The sequence below is a fragment of the Athene noctua genome, chromosome 5 (assembly GCF_965140245.1).
Source record: "Athene noctua chromosome 5, bAthNoc1.hap1.1, whole genome shotgun sequence".
In the NCBI taxonomy this organism is placed as follows: Eukaryota; Metazoa; Chordata; class Aves; order Strigiformes; family Strigidae; genus Athene; species Athene noctua.
In genome coordinates this window covers 43,202,104-43,221,836 of record NC_134041.1, presented here as the reverse complement: position 1 = coordinate 43,221,836, position 19,733 = coordinate 43,202,104, and the positions used below count along the sequence as shown (strand labels likewise).

Sequence of the window (19,733 nt, the reverse complement as noted above, 5' to 3'; positions counted from 1 at the left end):
TGGACAGGCTTTGGGAGAAATAAACATCGAAGACGTTGCATACATTTTAAAAAACAAACCTACTGTGTTAAAAATAGAATTTCAAAACCAATTATAAGGTTCCAATTTTTGCTGTAATAGCTATGGGACAATTACAAATTGACTTAACGCCTCAAAGCAAATCATCACCATTTAAAATACTTTGTCATGCCTACTATACCTATCCTCATAATGTTTCATTTTATGTTAATGTGTCATGTGTTAGAAAATCATGTAATAATAAAGAAAATGTTCATGTGGAAGGTTAGAAATTACTTTAATGAGTTATTATTACCTTGCTTGCAGACTGTTGGTAATATTTTTGTGTTATTTCAATGTATTCTGAGTAGAGACAGAGGCACTAGTCAGATTGGATCATCAAGAACATTCCCCTGGGAATCAAGACAGGATATAGTCCCCTAAGAAATGATGTGTCAGATTAAACTGATGCTATATTTGCAGGAGATACAACAACACATAATTAAATATAAAAATGCACTGAAATATTTTATCCATTTCATGTCTGATATAACTTGGTGTGGTGCCATGGAGATTGACACAATGGCCATAAAGGTACTTCCCAGGCTGTGATATTAGCTAGAAGGACCCTCACTCATTTGCAGCTGCCTCTATTATAGAATAGGATGGTAAAGTCTCCTATAATTTGTTCACTTTCCCCACACTGAAATGAGCTCCTACTTGAAGTGGGAAGATGGCAAGTTTGCAGTAAAAAAGAAATGAAAGGAAAAAAAACATGATCCCAGTTTAAAGCAGTGGTAGTAGCAGTGCTTGTAAGTTGGTTTGACACTGATCATGACTCTACTTAAAGGCATGTTACTGTTATTGATGATCAGTATCAATCCAGGACGGTAACAGATATTTAAAGAGGCAAAAGATATTAAATGCCACTGTATTAAAATAGGAACATTATGAATATAATGCTAGGGTAGGCTATTACAGCCCACGAAAGTCAAGAAATTAGTAGGCTGTCTAGCTACCGTATTCCAGCTGCACTGAGTGTTGCTTTTTGATTCTCTTTGCGTGCTGCTGCCTTGATTGCATGGAAGTATGCCTGCAAACAAAACTTTACTAAGAGATGGTCACTCTGCAAGCACAACTCCCTATCTCCTAGCTTTTATGCATGTGAATGTCAGCTATGAAGTTACATTCACATAGCCTCTTTTGTACTTGAATATATGTTAAAAAATGAATAGAGAATAGTACATAGTATTCCATTTTGTTATGCTTAGAACTTCATTATTTCTACATGAAATTTGTGAAATTCTCTTCCTCTTATCCCAAGCAGTAGGTGTAGTAATCTGCACCATTTAATGTCAATACAACAGATCTGTTTTGAGGCTCAGAAAATTTCCTCAGGTACTAAAAAAAGAAAAGCGTATTTCATTCTGCTGCCTCAAAAATGGCTAAGGAGAATTTTAGCTTTTGAAGAATACTTTTAGGAAACTTTCTAGGAAATATGTTTAGGAAAAACAAAGTGAAATACCAGCCTGGAAAGTAGATTTTTCAGTTAGTTAGAGAAGATGCTTCTAATGAAAATACCTGTATTTGGTTTGGCATATACAGTGCCTTGAATATTCCATGTAAGCTTGGAGGGATTTTTCTTTTAATCAAATGTTTTCCCCTGATCCTGGCTGTTGGAGACAAGTCCAAAGCCACCAGATTCTGATCCAAAAGGGAATTTCCCAAAGTTCATCATGTGAACTTAAAAATTAAAAATAGGACCAAACCATCAGAAGTTCTAACTTTATTACTGGTTTCCTCCATCACATCTTTCTTGGAGCATATTGTAGACTGAAATTATTCTTTTCTTGGACCATAAGACATGCTGGCAAGTTTAATAGAGGTGATATGCAACAGGTTATAAATAGAGTCCACTGAGGATGATAAATGTAGAGGGTGTCACAGTGCAGAATACTGAAGCCTCTCCTCCAGCTCTGAGCTGTTCCCCCTCAGAGGGTGGACAGTACTCTGTCAAGGCATAGGCCAGCATAGGCCACTGATAGGAGAACTCCCATCAATCTCATAAGGCTTCAAATCAGGATCTAAGTTTTCTCCATCCATTGCACAACCTTCAGGACCAAACCACTATAGGTACAACCACCATTCCTACTTGCACAAAGGCATCAAAAAAATGACTGCTTATTTTCCTTAGAGAGAATCACTGATGGGCGCAAGCATCTACACAGGCCTTGGGAAGTGTGATGACACCTTATTCTATGAGCCACAGTGAGCTGGCTCAGTAGGTCCAAACAGTGATAATCATACATGCAGTGCAATAAAATTATTCAACCTTGAGTAACTGATTCCTAATGGAATAGCAGGGATGTAGTGGAGTTTTATTTTGGTATTTTTATTGTCTCATTTTTGCAGGAATCTTTCATTAACATTTTCCACATGTAATGGTTTCATTAGAGTCTGAACTTTTTTTTGCTTTGTGTATTCAACACCTCCTCTCCATTCCAGGAAAAGGCTGCTTAACTGAAAACACTCATTTATTTGTAGTTGCCTAGTAAATGCAAAGTTGTATTATTTGCATGCGTCCATAAATGACTGTATAACCTCAGACTAGGGAAGACGTACACCTTACAGAAAGCCAATGCATTCAAAACGTGTCTGTAAATATGAAGAAAACGAGAAAGATAAGGACAGCAATACCAATACTAACTGCTGTTCATGAAAACAGGTTTGGTTTAGTATTCATGCTGGTGATTAGAAAATAAGAAGTTTGCGTAAGAGGGTTGTACATAGACAGTGAAATGCATCTAGCACGTGACCATTTTATAAATAAAGTAAATATAGACTTTCAAAACATTTTACTCGCGATCTCATGGTTTTGTCATTCTCTGGAAGTCAAAATATTGACATTTACCGGGCTGTTTGTTCCAGCTTTCTGATCTCCTGCAGTTTATTTTTATAACAACCTTATCGATGAGCCTCTTACTCAGCTCTCTAGGTTTAACTGAGTTGAGTCGATTTGTTACCACAGCTTCAAGTAGCTGTTACAGAACAAGCGAGACATCCTAATAAAGCTGTAAACGTGTTTACTCAAACATGGTATTGATTTTACTTGGAGAGGGAGATGCTAGTGCTTAGCATGGTGTCAGGAAGGATGAATTTAACTGCAGTTTTTCATTGTCATCTGTCATGGTTGTGAAACACTAAGTGAAGCCACAAGAGGATAATTAGAATTGCCAGAAATTTAGCCCCTAAAATCAGTTAACCACTTGAGATTTTTGTAGTTTAATTAGTTTTTATTAAAACTTTCCTCCAGTGGTATAGTCAGGAAGGGTTTTCTCATGTTCTTTTCAGTGAGAGTAAGGTTTCAAGGTTGCCACTTGTTAGATATACATCTTAAATGACTGTTTTTCTGAAAGGGTTGGTAACCTTTTTTCTCTCACTTGTAATTAGCCTGGCACTGCAGTTCTGTAGAAGCACAGAACCATTTCATTTTAAAAGGGAGGGAAAGACATTTGTTTGTACACTTATACATTTGTAGTTAATAACATATATGTGTGTGTGTGGAATAGTTTTTACACTCTATTTTGAGAGAGAAAGTGCTAAGGTGTGTGAAGGTTGAGAAGTATAATGTATTTGAAGATGCTTACATTTAATTTGTCTTATATACTGTAAGTCTAATGTGTCAGACCACAGTGCCAAAATACATGAAAACAGAAGCCAAATCCCACCCTTAATCAAAAACGTTTCCATTTAGAATAGCCAACAGTCAGTTTGATAGCAATGGGCAGGGCCTCTGGCTTACCACAGTTCTTGGCTGTAATATCCACCATCTGCCACAAAATTAAAAAAGGAGAAACCTCAGCATGTTGACGTACGGTCGTTCAGTGACTATATTGTGGAATCATTTGATGCCAACATCTTTTACAAAATCTAGGTTGGCTGCTTGGCTCTTGGCACCAGCATTGCTAACCACCTGATTACAACTGACCAGACTTGTGCTACCACAACATTAGCCCACTCCAGCGACGCTAAAAGACATCCAAGAAAGCCTCAGTCGTATCAGCTACAAGTCTTTAAATTGCTAGGATAATCTTTCTTGAAAACTGCATCTTCCCACACTGCTGGCCTGGAAAGCTAGTGGGATCACATAAAAATAGATGAGCGTTTGAGCAACTGTGATAAATGCTGTTTACGAACAAGAGTGTGAAAAGGTGCTTGCAACTGTCCCCCATGGTGGAATAACACCATTTTTAAAAAGGCAGTTCATAAATTAATCTGTAGAAACTTTAAATACAAAAAAGAGGAGGCAGATCAGCTGTTCATGATCCTTTCTGTGACTGGGACAATTTTGCTGGTGAACGGCCAGGCTAGCATGGAGTGCTAGGTGCTTCAGGGTTCAGCTGGAAGAGGAGGATTGTCTGGGAACATCACGTAGCAGAAAGGTTTTGAGGGGCTCTGACTCAGGGTCAGCTTGTAATTGTTTATAATTAATGCATTTGATAATTGCTTTTTTTTCTGCTTTTTTCTCTTGCATTTAAAAAAATGCATGAATTTTGCCTTGGGCATTTTATAAAGGTTGGAAGTGTGAGAGAAACTGCAGAAAGACGAGTAGTGGGGGAGCTGGGTGTCGGAGGCTATAAACGGATTTCCAGCCAGCATTAGTAATTAACAGTCATTAAAATTAATTGTCAAGTGTACAATTTGAAATGAAACATTTGGCTTCAATATGAGCTGTTTTTAAGTGTTGTTTAAACCATTACCAAAGCAGACCAGAACTGTTTTAAAAATCTCCACTATTGGACTCCCACATTCCTATCCAACTTCACTATTGCTAGGCATTCGTTCAGAATTACCACTCATAATCGCAAACAAAACTCTCAAAGACATCACTGGTTTTGATGAAATTGCTTCTGAAATGTCTATTTTGATGGCCACAAGAAAATTAACTTGGTTCTCCTTTAATGATTTTTAAGTGCTGCTCAGCTCTTAGAAGTAACAAAAGTAAGAGAACACCTTTTGTGTCAGTCAGTGGACTGTCTTGCTGTGTCTTTTCAGACTTATATTGACATCCCCATAAAGATTTGAGCTGGTTTCAGTGAGGGCCTTGGTTTGAGTCTGGATTTTGAGCCTCAAGCACCACTTCTGGCACTTGGCTTTCAGAACTTTTCATTTGGTGGTGAGCACAAAAAGGAAGAAAGCAACTTGACTTTTTTGTTCCTCATTCTGTTTGCAGACCTAACAATTATAAACATTGTCTTTGAGCATATGTAGTAAGGAAGCTGGAGATAATAAAGATTAACTCTTAATTATTTCAGGCACACTTTTCAGAGCAAAGTGATTTCAGAGACGCTTTACTGAGCAGAAAAGAAATAATTATGGGCCCAAAATAGCTATTGGTGTGTTATAATCACTTCCATCAATCTGGGAATGCAAATACATTTTGTACCACTCCAAGGTTTAAAGCAACTTTTGAAGTAAAGTTGTCTTTGCTTTCTAGGAAGGTGCTGAATAAGTGGGATGAATTGGACAGAATTCCAAATAAGTTCTTATCATAACTATGTACAAGGTGGTTACTTGACTGTCCATGCCTGTGAGGGACAAAAGGCATCCCGGTCTACTCTGAAAGCTTACCAAGATGGCTAATTACAGCAAGGTGGCCTACTAGACATCCTGCAACTGTCATTTCTCTTACTCCAGAAACAATAAATACTTTGAATGTCAGGGCAGGAGGCAGACAAGTGGGAAAGCCTTGAGTTTGGTTCTTGCCTTTGTGTCCTAGTGTGAAGAGAGTGTTATACAATGTGTGTAACACCATCCACAGCTTCAGCAGTGTAGAAATGCTAGTGCAGAATGGCTGCAGTTAGAAGATGGTAGTATTGCCTGACATTGTTTTGGTAAAATATGTGAAGTGAGGTTGTCTGGTGTAGCCAAACTATACTACTGTGTTCTGCACTCCAGTCCAGTGATAGCTAGGAACTAGTTCAGGCCGTGGCAGAAGTTAAAATAGTTGCTGAGCTACTTTAGTATGTTCTGGGATAATCTAGTTCTGTGATCCAGAGCCTGTGATACAGGATCAGAGTTCAATCTTGCCCTTTCTGTCTGTGAAATTGTAGGAGGAGTTTGAAGCCATGTTCACTTATCTTTTTGCATTTCCAGTCATGGTACCTTAAAGAGATTACAGCCTTCCACTGCTTATCATCTTCCCTTCACTGCCCTGCTCACTGGTAGAACTGTTTGAATACTCCCTAACCCACTTCAGTTTAAATCAGCTGGGTTAGCAAAGATATACTATTCAACAGCTTACTGTTTAAACTAATCTGGCTCATTTTGACAGAGTATCAGGTTATACAAGCAGCAAAGAAGGATGGTGAAAAACAGATGGGGCAGTAACTTCTTCAGCTGGAACGTGAAGATCTGAATCCATGCCTTGAGAGTATGACTCATGGGGTTTGCATCACAGTACCTTATACACTGGAGGAGGCAAACTCTGAATTACATTCTGACCATGTTGCTTTTTACTGCATTAACTAAAAAGAACATTCTGCAGCTAAGGCAGCCAACCTGATAGAGCTCTTTGTTTCTCTGCTCAAACAGCATTGCTTTCTGGTGTTCCCTCGGGGTCTGCTTTGCCAACTGCCTAGTCTTAGTATATGATGTAGTTCTGTGTTTATGATATGTGTGTTTGTATTGTCATTCGATGTGATATTTGTGTCAGATATTGCTATTTCTAGTTCTTCTATGAAACACGTACCTTTTAAGAGAAACTCAACAGACGAGAATGGTTTGAGGGCAAACTCCCCACTGCAGTTTCTACATCTCTTATATGACAGCTGTACTTAATGTCATTTCTCCACCACTCTGAATTCACAGAGATCTCTCATTTCTATCCCCAATTAGAACAGGATGTTTTTTCACCTAATTCTGCTTTCACTTAGATCAGAATAAATATGAAGTAGCTTCACTGAAGACAAAAGATACATGCTAGCTTGAAACTACAGTGAGCTCGGGAGGTGACGACAGTCTCAGTCTAGTTTGTACTGAAAAATAATTCATTTTTTATGGTCCTTTGCTCCTTGGATTTTCTTATCTTCATATATGTTTGATGCCTTGATCATAAGCATAGAGGACAGTTGTTCTCTCTTGTATAAACCCCTCTCTGAATTCATGCTCTGCACAAAACCTAGCCTCATGTTTGCCTTTGGAGGCCTGCCCAGTGCATCTTCAATACTTACTGAGTCAGAAATGGACTCTCTTAACAGCCTCATTTTACATACGGTTACAACTTGCTCTCAAGTTTTAACCATCCAGAAGCACACTGGCAAGCTCCTGCCTCCCAGGCAGTTTAAATTTAATGATTGACATTCTCCACGTATCCAAAAAAGTTTCTCTTAAGAATGCAATCTCCATTTAATGGAGAGCAGACCATTTTCATCTCGTTATTCAGAAATGGTCTGATTTCTGCCAGGCATGCTGTTTGAATTTCTCAGCTGTTACCCAGCTATTACAGCTGGACCATCCTGCCACAGTTGTGTTGTCTGTCATCCCCTGACTGCCATCAGTGAGAGTACTCACAGCACAATTTCTTAGTGTTTCAGATTCTCATCTATGTATACTGAAAATTCCTGTCTTCTCCACTTGTGCTTATGGACTTAACTTTTGTTGGTGAAGCAGTCATTTTTTCCCAGCTAGTGTCAGTCAATATCTATGAAATTCCAGCTAGTATGTAGCTCTCTAGAAGAATACTGATGTCAGAAACATATGACTTTTCTCCTAGTTGTCAACTAAAACACCTACTTTCTATGGCCTCCCTATTCCAATGAAAAGTATTTTATTTATAGATTTAGTAGCTTTAAATTCTTCTCCCATTCGGTGCAGTTTAGAGAAAACTATACATCAACTAGGCTTCCTTTCACTATCGGTCATGACTAAGAAGCCAAGATAGATCTTGGTAATTCATTAAAACGTGTCCATTCATGTCTGTTGGTCACCCATATTATCTTTCATTGATCTAAACTTATATTTCATGGTTGACCTGATTTTTAATCTTCAAGGAGCAGACATTATTGAATAGAATAAAATATTGTTATCATCTTCTAAAAATATCCTCTAACGTGCCACTGATGGAAATATTTAGAAAAGGAGCACATGTGAAATAAGAGCATCACAATATAATGTGAAGTTTTTGTTCCCAGTAGTAACCAAGCTGAACAAAGAAAGTGTATTTGAAAGCAAGCTAGCAAAACATACCATCCTTGAATCAAAATTTGTAATATGTCAGAAATTGGTACCTATGAGCTACATAGTACTTATGAGAGACAGGGTTTCAAGACTAGATTTGTACTGTCAAGGCCCAAGGCCTGTCAGAATGTGACACAGGAACTTGGAATGGTGGATGAAAGTTTTAAAAAAAACATGTTTCAGCTTGCTAGAATTCTGATTTTCCTGGGCAAGCCTCACTTTCCTTCTGTGATTGGATGAGGAAGAGAGATACATCTGAAACATATTAAAAACAGGATAAAAGTGAATAAAATATTACCTCTAGAATGACAGAGTGAAAGTTTAAATTATAAAACACTAAGTTTACTTTTCACATCTTGAAAACCTCTTCCAAATTTAAAATACATATTTCACCTCTGCCATAAGTTCCGTCATGCTTTCGATCACAATAGTTTCAGCCAAGACAAAATGTTTCATAAATGAAAGATTCAATCGATAAAATTTCTGGTGCCACTTGTACTTAACTTTTCCAAGTACCTATGAATAATCTCCTTTTCAGGACTCCCTGCTCTCTATTCATTTCAAGAGGTGCTCTGGTTTTCAAAACACTCAGCTCCCAATGATTTCTGGTTTTCTAAGCCATGCCTGCTAGGGCTTTGTTAGCTAAAGCAGTTAACCAAGTGCCCCAGTTCTGAGAGGTGCTTCTTTCCCCATACGGTTTGCTGTTTACATAGGTATCTGAACATGCTAAGAGGTACCCACTGTTTCTGAAGTCTTAGGTTAGATTTCCCATAATCAAGGGCAACAGATATCATCTAACTTCCCCCATCATGTAAAAATTTCTCACCTTCTTTTCATTGTGAACACCTGTAAATGTGAATATAGATAACATTTATTTGTTATGTGCCTTTCTCTTTTTTTGAGGAAAGCTTGCAGCGTGACAGTTGTGTGGGGCCGTAGCCATAGCCAGTATGAACAGAAGGAGCTCTCTTCAGCAGTGAAAACTGCTTCTTTGTTTTTAAAATGGTATTTGAGGAATCAGCGGTTCTCTCTGGAAAACAAGAGAGCAGAAAGTCTGATAGAATCATTTTGAGGCCACTAATAAAGATCAGTCTTGGTAATCTTTAATTTACTTGAAGCTACCAAATGGAGACTTCAGGTAGAAATAACAGCAGCAGGTCACTCAAGCACAATACTAAATTTAAACTAACCAGGCTAACCTCTGTATATACAGTTAGGCCAGTATTTCAGTGCTTTGCCCTGTGACAAACTGATACACACAAAAAACCTAATCTAACCATTTTCCAACTTTCCTTTCTCTCCCACTTTGCTCCATAGGCTTTCTCTCACAGCTCGTCTATGACCGGCCAGTGACCGAGTGCATCCGGGCTGGACATTACGCAGCCAGCGTAATTATCAAGCGTTCAGGTTGCACCTTCCCAGAGAAGCCTGACTTCCACTGATACTGGTGAATTGGAGGGATCAAGAGTAACCCCCATGTTGCCAAGGGATTGCTGCCTACATTTTTCCTCTTTCCCTTTCCTCACCTTTCCAATTACCTGCATCAACGCTTCTGTACTTCTGTTCATTGTATTCTAAACGAAATAGATATTTCTATGGTGTTTTCCTTTTCATACCACTACAATGTCTCAGTAATCTTAACTTTGGAAACAGCGCTAAGTGAAGCTTATTCTCTCATTCATCAGGAAAAATTGTTATATTTACACAGTTTATAAGGAAGTCCCATGTAAATGACACTGCCGATTAACACCATTAAAATACTTTATTAAATTATCTAGTTTGTATCCAGCTGTGGCCAAATCCTGCTCAACTTACATGAAATCAACAGACCTGACTTTATTTGTCACTCAACATTATAAACCAGGAATTGTTCTTTCCGTATAGTGGAGTCACACTAGTGTAAAGAGCGTTGTAAATGTCCCAAGAATTTCCTTATATGAGTGTATAAGAGCTGGCTGTCAGATCCAGCCCAGTTTCCATGAAAGTGAATAGCTATTTTGCCTGTGATTTAAGGACCTGATCCGAAGCTGATGCCATGCGTTCGGTCGTCTTGCACTGATGCCAGTAGCTTTGGGTCTGGCACTGTGTGAGAGAAGGGTCTGGCCACTCTATGCACAGTCACATTCATCTGTCAGGTGAGCTAGCAGAGGTACTTTCAGTGATTTCAGGGCAGATGCGTGAGTTGATGATGAACATAAACATGCAGATAGATCTTATCTCCTCCATGTGAGCTTTCTAGAGGCTGTATTTAATTAAGGTACACATAGTGAAAATGAGGTACAGAAATCTTTATGCAGGATATATTGACAGGATATGCCAAACGGAATCTCTGAAACGCACATTTTTAAACTTTTAATTTACTTTGGATAATTAAACAATATGGTGGATTTTGTTTGTATTTACAGTATTCAAAGAGGTGATCTGACACTGCATTCATTACTTTGCTATGTAATTTGATACTGATAAATAAAAAATTGTCATACAGTAACTCCTGGCTTTGCAGTGGTATGTGTTCAGCTTTCTTCCATGTATCATACTGAAGTGGGAACTAGAAATGGGTTCTTAACCCACAGTCCATACTAGATCTCACCATTTTATAGGTGACTTTCAGTGTCCAGGTGGGTGTTCAAGGGTGATCTCAGCAGTAAGGAAGGGAAGGAACATCAATTTGATATTTGTACCACAGGAGAGATGAAAAATTAGTGGCTAGGGTTCATTAGTGCAAGCTTTGCACTTTACTGCATAGAATGGAACAAGGGATACACAGAGTTAGAATGTTGTTATTACAGTTTGTGTATTGCAAAGAGCATGGGGAGAAATCAAGGCTGTGATCCTGATTTGCTTGTTTAGCCCAGCATCCACTCTGATACATTGGACAGCAGGCTCTCTCGTCTTAGAGATCACCCGGTGGGATCCCTGCAAGTACATCAATGAGCTTCAAACCAGCCGCTTCTGAAAATCCTCATGGGGCCATCGTCACAAGCACAGGTCACTGCATTGTAAGCATGGTCTGTTCCCCAAGGACTCAAGCTCACAGACTCTATCTGAAGAAGGCTGCATGTACAGGCCTTGTCTATCTGTGGACCTACTCATGAACAGCTTTGTGCAAATAAGACTTGCCTGGTTTCTTCATAGTGCTACTCTCAAAAGAGCTTTGGACTTGACATTTCTCAAGTTCTAGCATAGGAGGAAGGAAGAAGAATGAATATATTGGAGTGAAAATGGATCTGCAAACAAAACTGAAAGAGGGTACAGTACATGGTTTTCAGGTTTTATGGGTTGATCAGAAGAATGTTATTTTTTACATCTCATGGTTAATTTTTAATTCTTTAACTTGAGATATCCACCCAATATATTTTAATCAAGAAAAGCTGACAGACCAAGGAAGGATGTGTTGCAGTCCTTGCTTTTTAATGTATGGTCACATATGCTTACTTCAAGAATTTGGCTGTCAATAAGGAAAACCCCAGTGGTCTAGTGGTTAAATTTACTGTTCCCTTTGATCTGTATCCATGACACTTTCCATTCCTTTTGAAACAACTTTATCAATGTCCTGGGCGGATAATTATGGCCCATTTAAAACAAAATATAAATATGTAAGCATTTTTCACCCTACCAATGAAACTACAAGAAAGCGTAACTCCTGTAAAGGAAGAGAGGATATGTAAAGGAAAGTAGTCATACCATAGTGGGGGGTCATTCTTTCTTTCTCTAGGCTATTCCTCATTTTCAATTCAGGATGCAAGAGAGTCAAAGCAGAGGTTCCCTTCTGAGCTCTTCCACTGACGTGCTTGATGAGCTTGAGCTCCTGATATTTGGCTCTTGAGTGACAGCTCCAAAGCAGAATTTGCAGCCAGTGGGAGCATCTGAGGAATAAACTACTACCCAATTCATGGAAGGGCATCAGAGTCTGACCCATTCTATTTAGCCATTTATTATTTCTCCAATATCTGTCAATGGATATTCTTGGATGATGTATAGATACTTAGAAACGTATTGCATCATGCTAAATAATTTCAATCTGTGCTGTCAGATTGCCTGACAATTTCATTCTGGATTCTTTTCAGGATCTGTATTTCTTTCCTGCTTCTCACTGATGAAGGGGGTTTTTTATCTATATAATGGATAACGGTGCCATCCTTAATATTCTCTCTCACAAATACTTTTCCTCTGTCTTTGGTCCTCTACCAGCTTATTCCACACAGAGGCGTGTTAGAAAACTGGGCTTCCTGAAAAACGTCACTGAAAGAGTTGTCTGCCAGTGACATGTGCCACTGTCTCAGATCCCAGATGGGATAACTGAAGTGAGTCTGTCACTGAGCTTGAGCCATCATTCAAACCCAGAGTTCTTACCTGGGTTACTTACAAAAACAAATACTAGAAATCCATTTCCTACTAGCCACCAGCCAAAGCATATCACCCTCACTCAGATAAAACTCCTCCTTTTTGCTGGAAATGACTGCATCTCCTGTGTCCAGCACTATGCATTTTAGGCTTGTTTTAGTACCACATAAGCAGGTATCAGTGCTGCTGAGATCAACAGGAAAGGAATCAGGAAACAAAGGTTGTGTTTCCGTTTCTGCAGATGATCCACTTTGTTACTTTGAGCAGATCACTTTCCTCTCTCAATCTCTTTCTCTGTAAGGAAAATGGTAAGCTCAATTAGATGGTAAAAGAGATGAAGGCAATAAGAATTCAAGTAGGGCAATATCAGCCACATCTCTGTACTCATTGCTGGTCTTTTGATTATTTGAATTTTCCCTTTTGTACATTAACTGACTTAAAGCTATTTGTTTACCCTTAAAAAATATTGCTAGCTGTTACTACTTGTTTGACGGTTAAGGCAGGGAAAGCAAAGGAATGGAAAGGAAAGGAAAGGAAAAAAGCTTTACTTATAAGGTGAAGTAAAATATTCTACATGAAAATGACAATAGAAATGCACACTGTTTTAAGATGACAAGTCTGGGAACAATCTTTAATTTAAAGGGTCTTATCCACAGTTTTTGTAAAGAAATGTTAATTAAAAGTGTGATGACATGTTTGGGATTTAAAGGAAATCGTTCTGCAAAGGATTTATAGCAATCACAGCTCTAGAGCATTAGGATTACAGATCCTTGTGCTGTTCCTTTTCAGCGATCATGTGATTGGCCTGCTGTTAAATATAGCTCCTATTTAGTGAATTGAGACAGGCATGGGAAAGGTAGGGGTAGTTTCCCTTTAACCAGCAGGATTTCAGAGGTGTTGGAGATTATACAATTCATTAGTTTTTACATAAGATCAAAGGGAGAGGGGAAGTCTTAATTTGGGCACCAACTGCTACTGTCTGAAAGTCTTGCAGATTAAATGAGAAGTGAACATGTGTGGTGCTAACTGCTTGTATTAGAGCATGAGCCTATTGTTTTATATCTCACTAACTCATTGTTCTCTTACTGGAGATAATTCTCACACTTAAGACCTTCGGCGATAGTTTTGTCTATTGTGAATAGTTCAGCAACCAACTGTCTCAGAGGTTATTGCCTAAGCATCTTTCCCTTGGTCTAATCCCCTGCAAGGTTTTTTTTCTGAGCAGTGTTGTTAATCTAAAATGACTGCTAACTGACTCCTGTGTCAAACATTATTCATTATGTGCTTTAAACGCTTCCTGCAGAGGCCAAAATAAATTTTGCTTTTTAAAAGCGGACCACAAGGGGTGCCTATGTAGGATATTTCCTAAAAGATTAGCCTCAAAATGGCAGTTAAGATGATGAGGGGAAAAAACTGTGCTCAAAACAAAGCTTCACAATTTAACCAGGGACATGCAAAATGGACAAACCTTAGTTACCAAAACCCACTCTTCATACAGAATTATCTATAAGCCGTTCCTCTGAGAGAAAACATGCACCCTTTCAGGGCAGGGGAAATTTTTTTAAATACATGGAATAAGTGACCTTATTAGAAAATGAAGGACAAATAAACAAAATTTTTAAAAGCAGTAATTCTTTTGTGTCTTTTTTTCAGGTGTCACTGGTATTGGCATAAAGTGAGAGGGGTTTTTTGTGTCAATGGCACTGTCAGGCCTTGAATACATAATGACAGTATGGGAAGAGAGACAGACAGATAGATTTGAATAGCAATAAGGTGGGTTTTCTTCCAGTGTGAAAAAAGCATGGGATTCATGTGTACTGAGATGAAGTATAGCCTTGCTGCACAGTGCAAATATTTAATGCTGTTCTAACTATCCCTTGGTTATTGGAGTGTGACAGTTAATAGCCGTCAGCTGCCAAACCTAGTGAACAGTTTGGTTTCCTAAAAGGAAAATGAAAAGTTAAAAAATAAAGCCAAGTCGGACTAGAAACCCGCAAATCATAAATGTGCTATAGCTTAGCAGGCAGAGCATCTCCAAAGTTCAGAGCCATGTCGACCTGAGTGGCTTCTCAAATGAGAGAAGGATTGAGTACATCTGTCTTCTAGTCCTAGTTTTGCCAGGTACTCACAGGCAAGTTTTGGCTGGGCTTTCTGTCTCCTGAGGCTCTGTTACTCCCTAGCAATGTTTGTAAAGAAGATTGAGTAAAGACTGGAATTCAGTAAAGCATTATCATTATTCTGGATCAAATATCTGAAGTCAGTGGTGCAGCATAAATGCATAGAAAAATGGAAGAGCTCCTAAACTGAGTGTGAGAGAAACTGTGTGCTCAGAAGGCCTTCCTGTCTATGTTAACATCAATGTAGAATATTGCTCTAAAAAGAAGCATTACTGTGAAATAATAACAACATATGAGAGAATATGTCAAGAAATAGATTTAGCTTGAAAATCACCTCTTTCTACTTTTTTTTTTTATTATTATTATTATTATTATTATTATTAATGCTAGAAGTAACACTTCACTGTACTTAAAAATTGAACATACCTACTTTTGGGGACCTTGGGAATAGCCACATTCCCTCTTGCCCTATATATTTGCCATCTGTGCTTATGCAATGGTAAGTACCAGACGTAAGTGATTAGGTGGCCATGCTCTCCAGGCTCCCTGCGTAGCCACTGGAAAGCATGCCTCGAGAGGACAAGCTGGAGCAGGGAGCTGAGCAACAACTCCCGCAATGCTCTGCAGGCATCTCTGCTGACTCAGAGAGAGGAGGTAGGATGGGACCTACCTACTCTTAAGGCTGTTAGCCATCTAAAACGGGAGCAGAGAGAGGGACTGATCTTCCCTGGCTTTTTCCCTTTATAGGTATTGCATTTTTCACAGAAAGGCAAGAGGAGGGAAAACAAATAACAAAGAGCAAAAGCGGCAAAAAATATAACCATCAGCAAAATAACTTTCATTTAAGTTACCTTGATCTCAGTTTCTTAAAATTATTTGGGTTGCAAGTTAATGATGATTCTTCTGATCTCTCCTGATTAGAATATATATACACTATATACTATAATATTTGAATATCAGAATATATATATTATATATATTATATTAGAATATATAATAATAATGGTGATATAGTGCAAAACCCCTTTGCTCATCTGCTGTTTGGGCAGTGCTCCCTACACAACCTTTTGTTTCCACAGGATTTTATCTCTCTCCTGAAGTATTTCCCCACAAACACACTTCCTGTCCCAGTTACCTTCATATAAAGAGTAGGTTTGGGTTTTTTAAGGGGTGAAGCAGTTACCAATCACAATAGTTTCCCCAAAAATTAGCTTGTTGTCATATCTGTGGATCAGTGAATTATAAATGAAATCACTGATCGAACTTCAGGATTCATTTTCAGGGATATAACCTATTAGTGGGACAATTAATGGCACTCAACTTGCAGAATTTCCAGGGTTCTTCTATCAACGTATCACACAGACCAACCTATTTTAGTCTGGCCTGTCCTAAAGCATAGCCAGCTGCTGTGCCTGTCTTGCAGGGTAAGGATAAAGCACTCTCCATCTCCCAAGGTCAGTACAATAACAAACACATTTTATGTCTCATAGTGAAAAGCATTTATCGGTGCATCTTTTGCATTCCATAAAGGACCACAGATTTCTCAAGATGAACACTCTGGATTTGGGGAAGGTTGTGCTCCAGATACATGGTGATTTGTATGTATCATGAATACATACATGATACATTTCATTGTCTAAAATTAGCAGTAAAACAGCCTCCTGGGGCTTGATGTTTATTATGCACTACGGTGTTTCAGGACAAAGCAAGAAACAGGATTTTAGCACATAACCTGGCAAATTCAGCAGGGGAAAGGAAGAAATTAATTTGGAATGACTTGTCATAGTATGTTTACTATAGAAATTTATGCCAGCTCGGAAGTTAGCCCTTCTACCCCCCAGCAGCAGCAGCAGCAGCAGCAGCTTAAATTGGGCCATGGGAGTCTCACAGAGTAGGAAGATATTTGAGTTTCCCTGAGGCTCAGAGTTCTGCCCTGAAAAAAAGACTCACATATTGTTGTCTCAAAGAAAAAAGATAAACTGTAGTGTGCTTGGGTATTAACTTGCACAGTATCAGCTACAGCTTTGCAGTTTGGGTTGACATGCAAAAGTACTGTGTCATGCTTTGCATGACATATCTGCACACCTCTGCCTGACAGTGTTTGCTTGTCCCTCTTGAACCAGCCTATAAAGCCACAAGTAGTATGTCTTATTTATCCTAGACTTGTAACTTTTTCTTAATGGCCTCATTTTTCTAAAAGAGATGAAGATGGGGCAATGATGTGGAGGACATGTCTTCTGTATCGTAGTTCATACCTTCTGAGACTGTCAGCTTCCCTGAGGACCCACTCACTCTCTGCTGAACTGATGACAAAAGAACTACTCTGTGCTAAAAAAGCCAGTGAGATTTCTAATGATCCATTGTTGCTTATGCCTCTTCCCATGTTTCACGCTGTAGGGACAAATCAACTCTGTTGAACCAGCAGCAGCCCTACCAAAGGACCAGCCGCTTTTCTTTAATTGACTTCAGTTCTGGTTCTTTAATTTTCCTTGGATATATCCTGCCCATGTACTAGCCCACCCTGATGCTGTGATACTGAGTCAGATCAGAGCACAGGGCATTTGGCATTGCAGCCCCACATTGCATCTTGATGAAGTTTAGTATGCAGAGCAGCAAGGATCACGAGGGGCTTGGTTTACTTCCCCTCCAAACACTACTGGCAAAAAGAAAACAGACACAAATGCCTGTTGCACAAGTCTCTTGCCTCTCGATTCTGCTCATTTAGCTCAGCTTAATGATTCTTTTTGGCTCCCTCTTCCCTTCCAAACCATATCTGTGAATATTCATCTTTTAAATTAAAGCACCATAGAAGTGGGCCTTCATACAGGACTCTTGCCGGCTGCCACTCCTGCTGACAAAAAAGATTGCAAGAAGCAAGTATTTGAATAAAGGACAAACGTCACATATGCTGTGTGCTATGGAGGACAAATGCTGAATACAAAATATGTTTAATTGCTGAGTTAATTATCTCACTAAAGTCTAAATGTTGTTTTTCGGCACTCCCCCCCCCCCTCAGTTGTTTACTTTTATCAGTTAGAAAATAAAAAATCAATGTCATGAAAAACATAATTATATTCCTACTAATCTGGAGTGTTTTCTCATTTGAGTACTGCAGCCTGATGCGTTTTATCACTTTCCATCAGATTATAGCAGTGGAAATTGCCAGCTAAAAGCTATGGCTTTAGAGCAAAAAAGGGGAAGAAGAAAACCCACCCCAAAGCCATGTGCCTTGCCAATCAAATCTTATTCCTAATGACAAAGCTTCTGTGATTTTCTTTCTGACAATACATGAATAGCTAGTGAATAATTGGTTCAACAGGAGCTTCATTAAAGTCCAAGAGAGAAAGCAGGATCTTTCATGTGAATAATTTGGAATGATTGGTAAAGATGAGGCATTATTATAGGATTGCCTTCTGCTCCACAGTCAGAAATATGCAGCCTCTTCCTTGCTGAAGTATGAAAACATTTTGCAAATAGTTCTAGCTACTCCCAAGTGGTGGATGATCTTGCTACTTAGTGAAATGACATCTTGGTTGCTACTGTTCCTGGATTAAATGCACCCATTCTCTACACAAATGGAAAGTAATTGAGCTTTGTCCGTGGAGCACAGCTGGGGACGCATCCTCCCACTCCTGGCTTGAACAGGTTTTGGTGTAAGCTGTGGGTGCTTCTCCACCACTGCAGCTCAAAGGGTAGTGACACTGACCCACAGAAATGCAGGCCCTGTGACTATGTGCCCTCGCTCACTCCACCACACTGCTTCACGCCATGGCTGGACAGTACATATGAGGTGAGTGCATCAGCCTGTCCTGAGCGGCTCTGCCACTACACTCTTCTTGACGGGCAAAAACAATGCAGAAGGTTCAGCCGAACACCTGGTCAGCAGAGTGATCATTATCCATGAGAATGACCTGTTCTCATTTACTGGAGCAGATGAGTCCACATCAAACAGCCACCTCGATATGAACCACTCTCTCCTCCCAGCACTCTTACCATGACCCCCATGTAGCAGGGCAGTGCACTACAGTGGGGTCCTGCCAGTAAACTACACAGATGCTTGTGTCACCCTCCCAGCAAGTTAGGAAAGTCAAAAGGAGCAGAGATGAGCTCAGGATTTCTGGGGATGATCAAGCCCTAGGACTGGGAGCTGACACCCTATAAAGACAGGCCAGTTTTTGAATTTCAGATCTGGGCTCCCTCCTCTGTGACAAAAGCCCAGATTTGCCAGGCCCAATATTTCTGACTAAAGCCAATTAACCTCATGGTCTTGCCTGGGATTTCATATGCCCCTAGGTTTGCCATATGGCATCCTAAACTCTACATATACCTCAGATTTTAACAAATAACCATTTTTTAAAAGGAAGGAATAGTTAGTTTCTCTACCCTGCAATAACAGATGCTTCAGCTCACATGAAAAATCATTTAGTGATTCTAGCAGCCCCTGAGCTAAGTTGCCTGACTCCAGCCATCTTAGATGGATGTGACCTCAACATGCGGAAGCTCAGCAGCAGGGCAGCTGTCTCCTTCTCTATACCCCTGAGGATAATGAAACCTTCTCCAGTATGTCTCAAGACATCACCTGTGAAGCTCTAAAACAGTCAGTGAATGCATTAAAATATCACTTGAAAGATTATCTCATAGGGTCATTCACAGTCTTGAGGCAGTGCTTTGTTAGTGATGCCCAGTGTTGGGGTTTAGGGGTTCAGAGTTTCATGCTGTCTGTTGAGTCTTTTCTAGGTTGTGTTGGAGAAGGCCTTGAGCAGTATCAGTGTGTCTCTAAGTGCCTCCAAGGAAACAAACCCACATCCCAGCTGGACCCTTTCCCAAGAGGTTCAGCAGGCTGTGGTAGGACCACAGCGTAAAGGTAGGCCTTGAGGAGAGCATATTGGATGAACCTCTGGTGAGGTTGACCATATATGTGCCAGTGGACATACATGCCCTCCTGCTCTGGCCCCTGCCTGTTTTGACAGGAGCCAAAAGTCAGGGAATTGATTTTTCACCCAGTGTACCCACTATAGCTCAGCACAGTTATGCCGA

At 39.5% G+C, this 19,733-nt stretch overlaps 1 protein-coding gene across 5 annotated transcripts in view; it reads left to right on the top strand.

The window, feature by feature from the left end:
- The window catches only part of ADK (adenosine kinase), a 295,940-nt gene extending 285,217 nt beyond the window's left edge, over positions 1-10,723 (top strand). For all 5 annotated transcript variants that reach the window (XM_074907206.1, XM_074907208.1, XM_074907210.1 and 2 more), the window contains one exon: positions 9,553-10,723. In XM_074907206.1, coding sequence (XP_074763307.1) covers positions 9,553-9,677 — 125 coding nt within the window. In that variant the 3' untranslated portion in view covers positions 9,678-10,723. The remainder of the gene's footprint in view (positions 1-9,552) is intronic.
- The last annotated feature ends 9,010 nt before the right edge of the window (positions 10,724-19,733 follow it).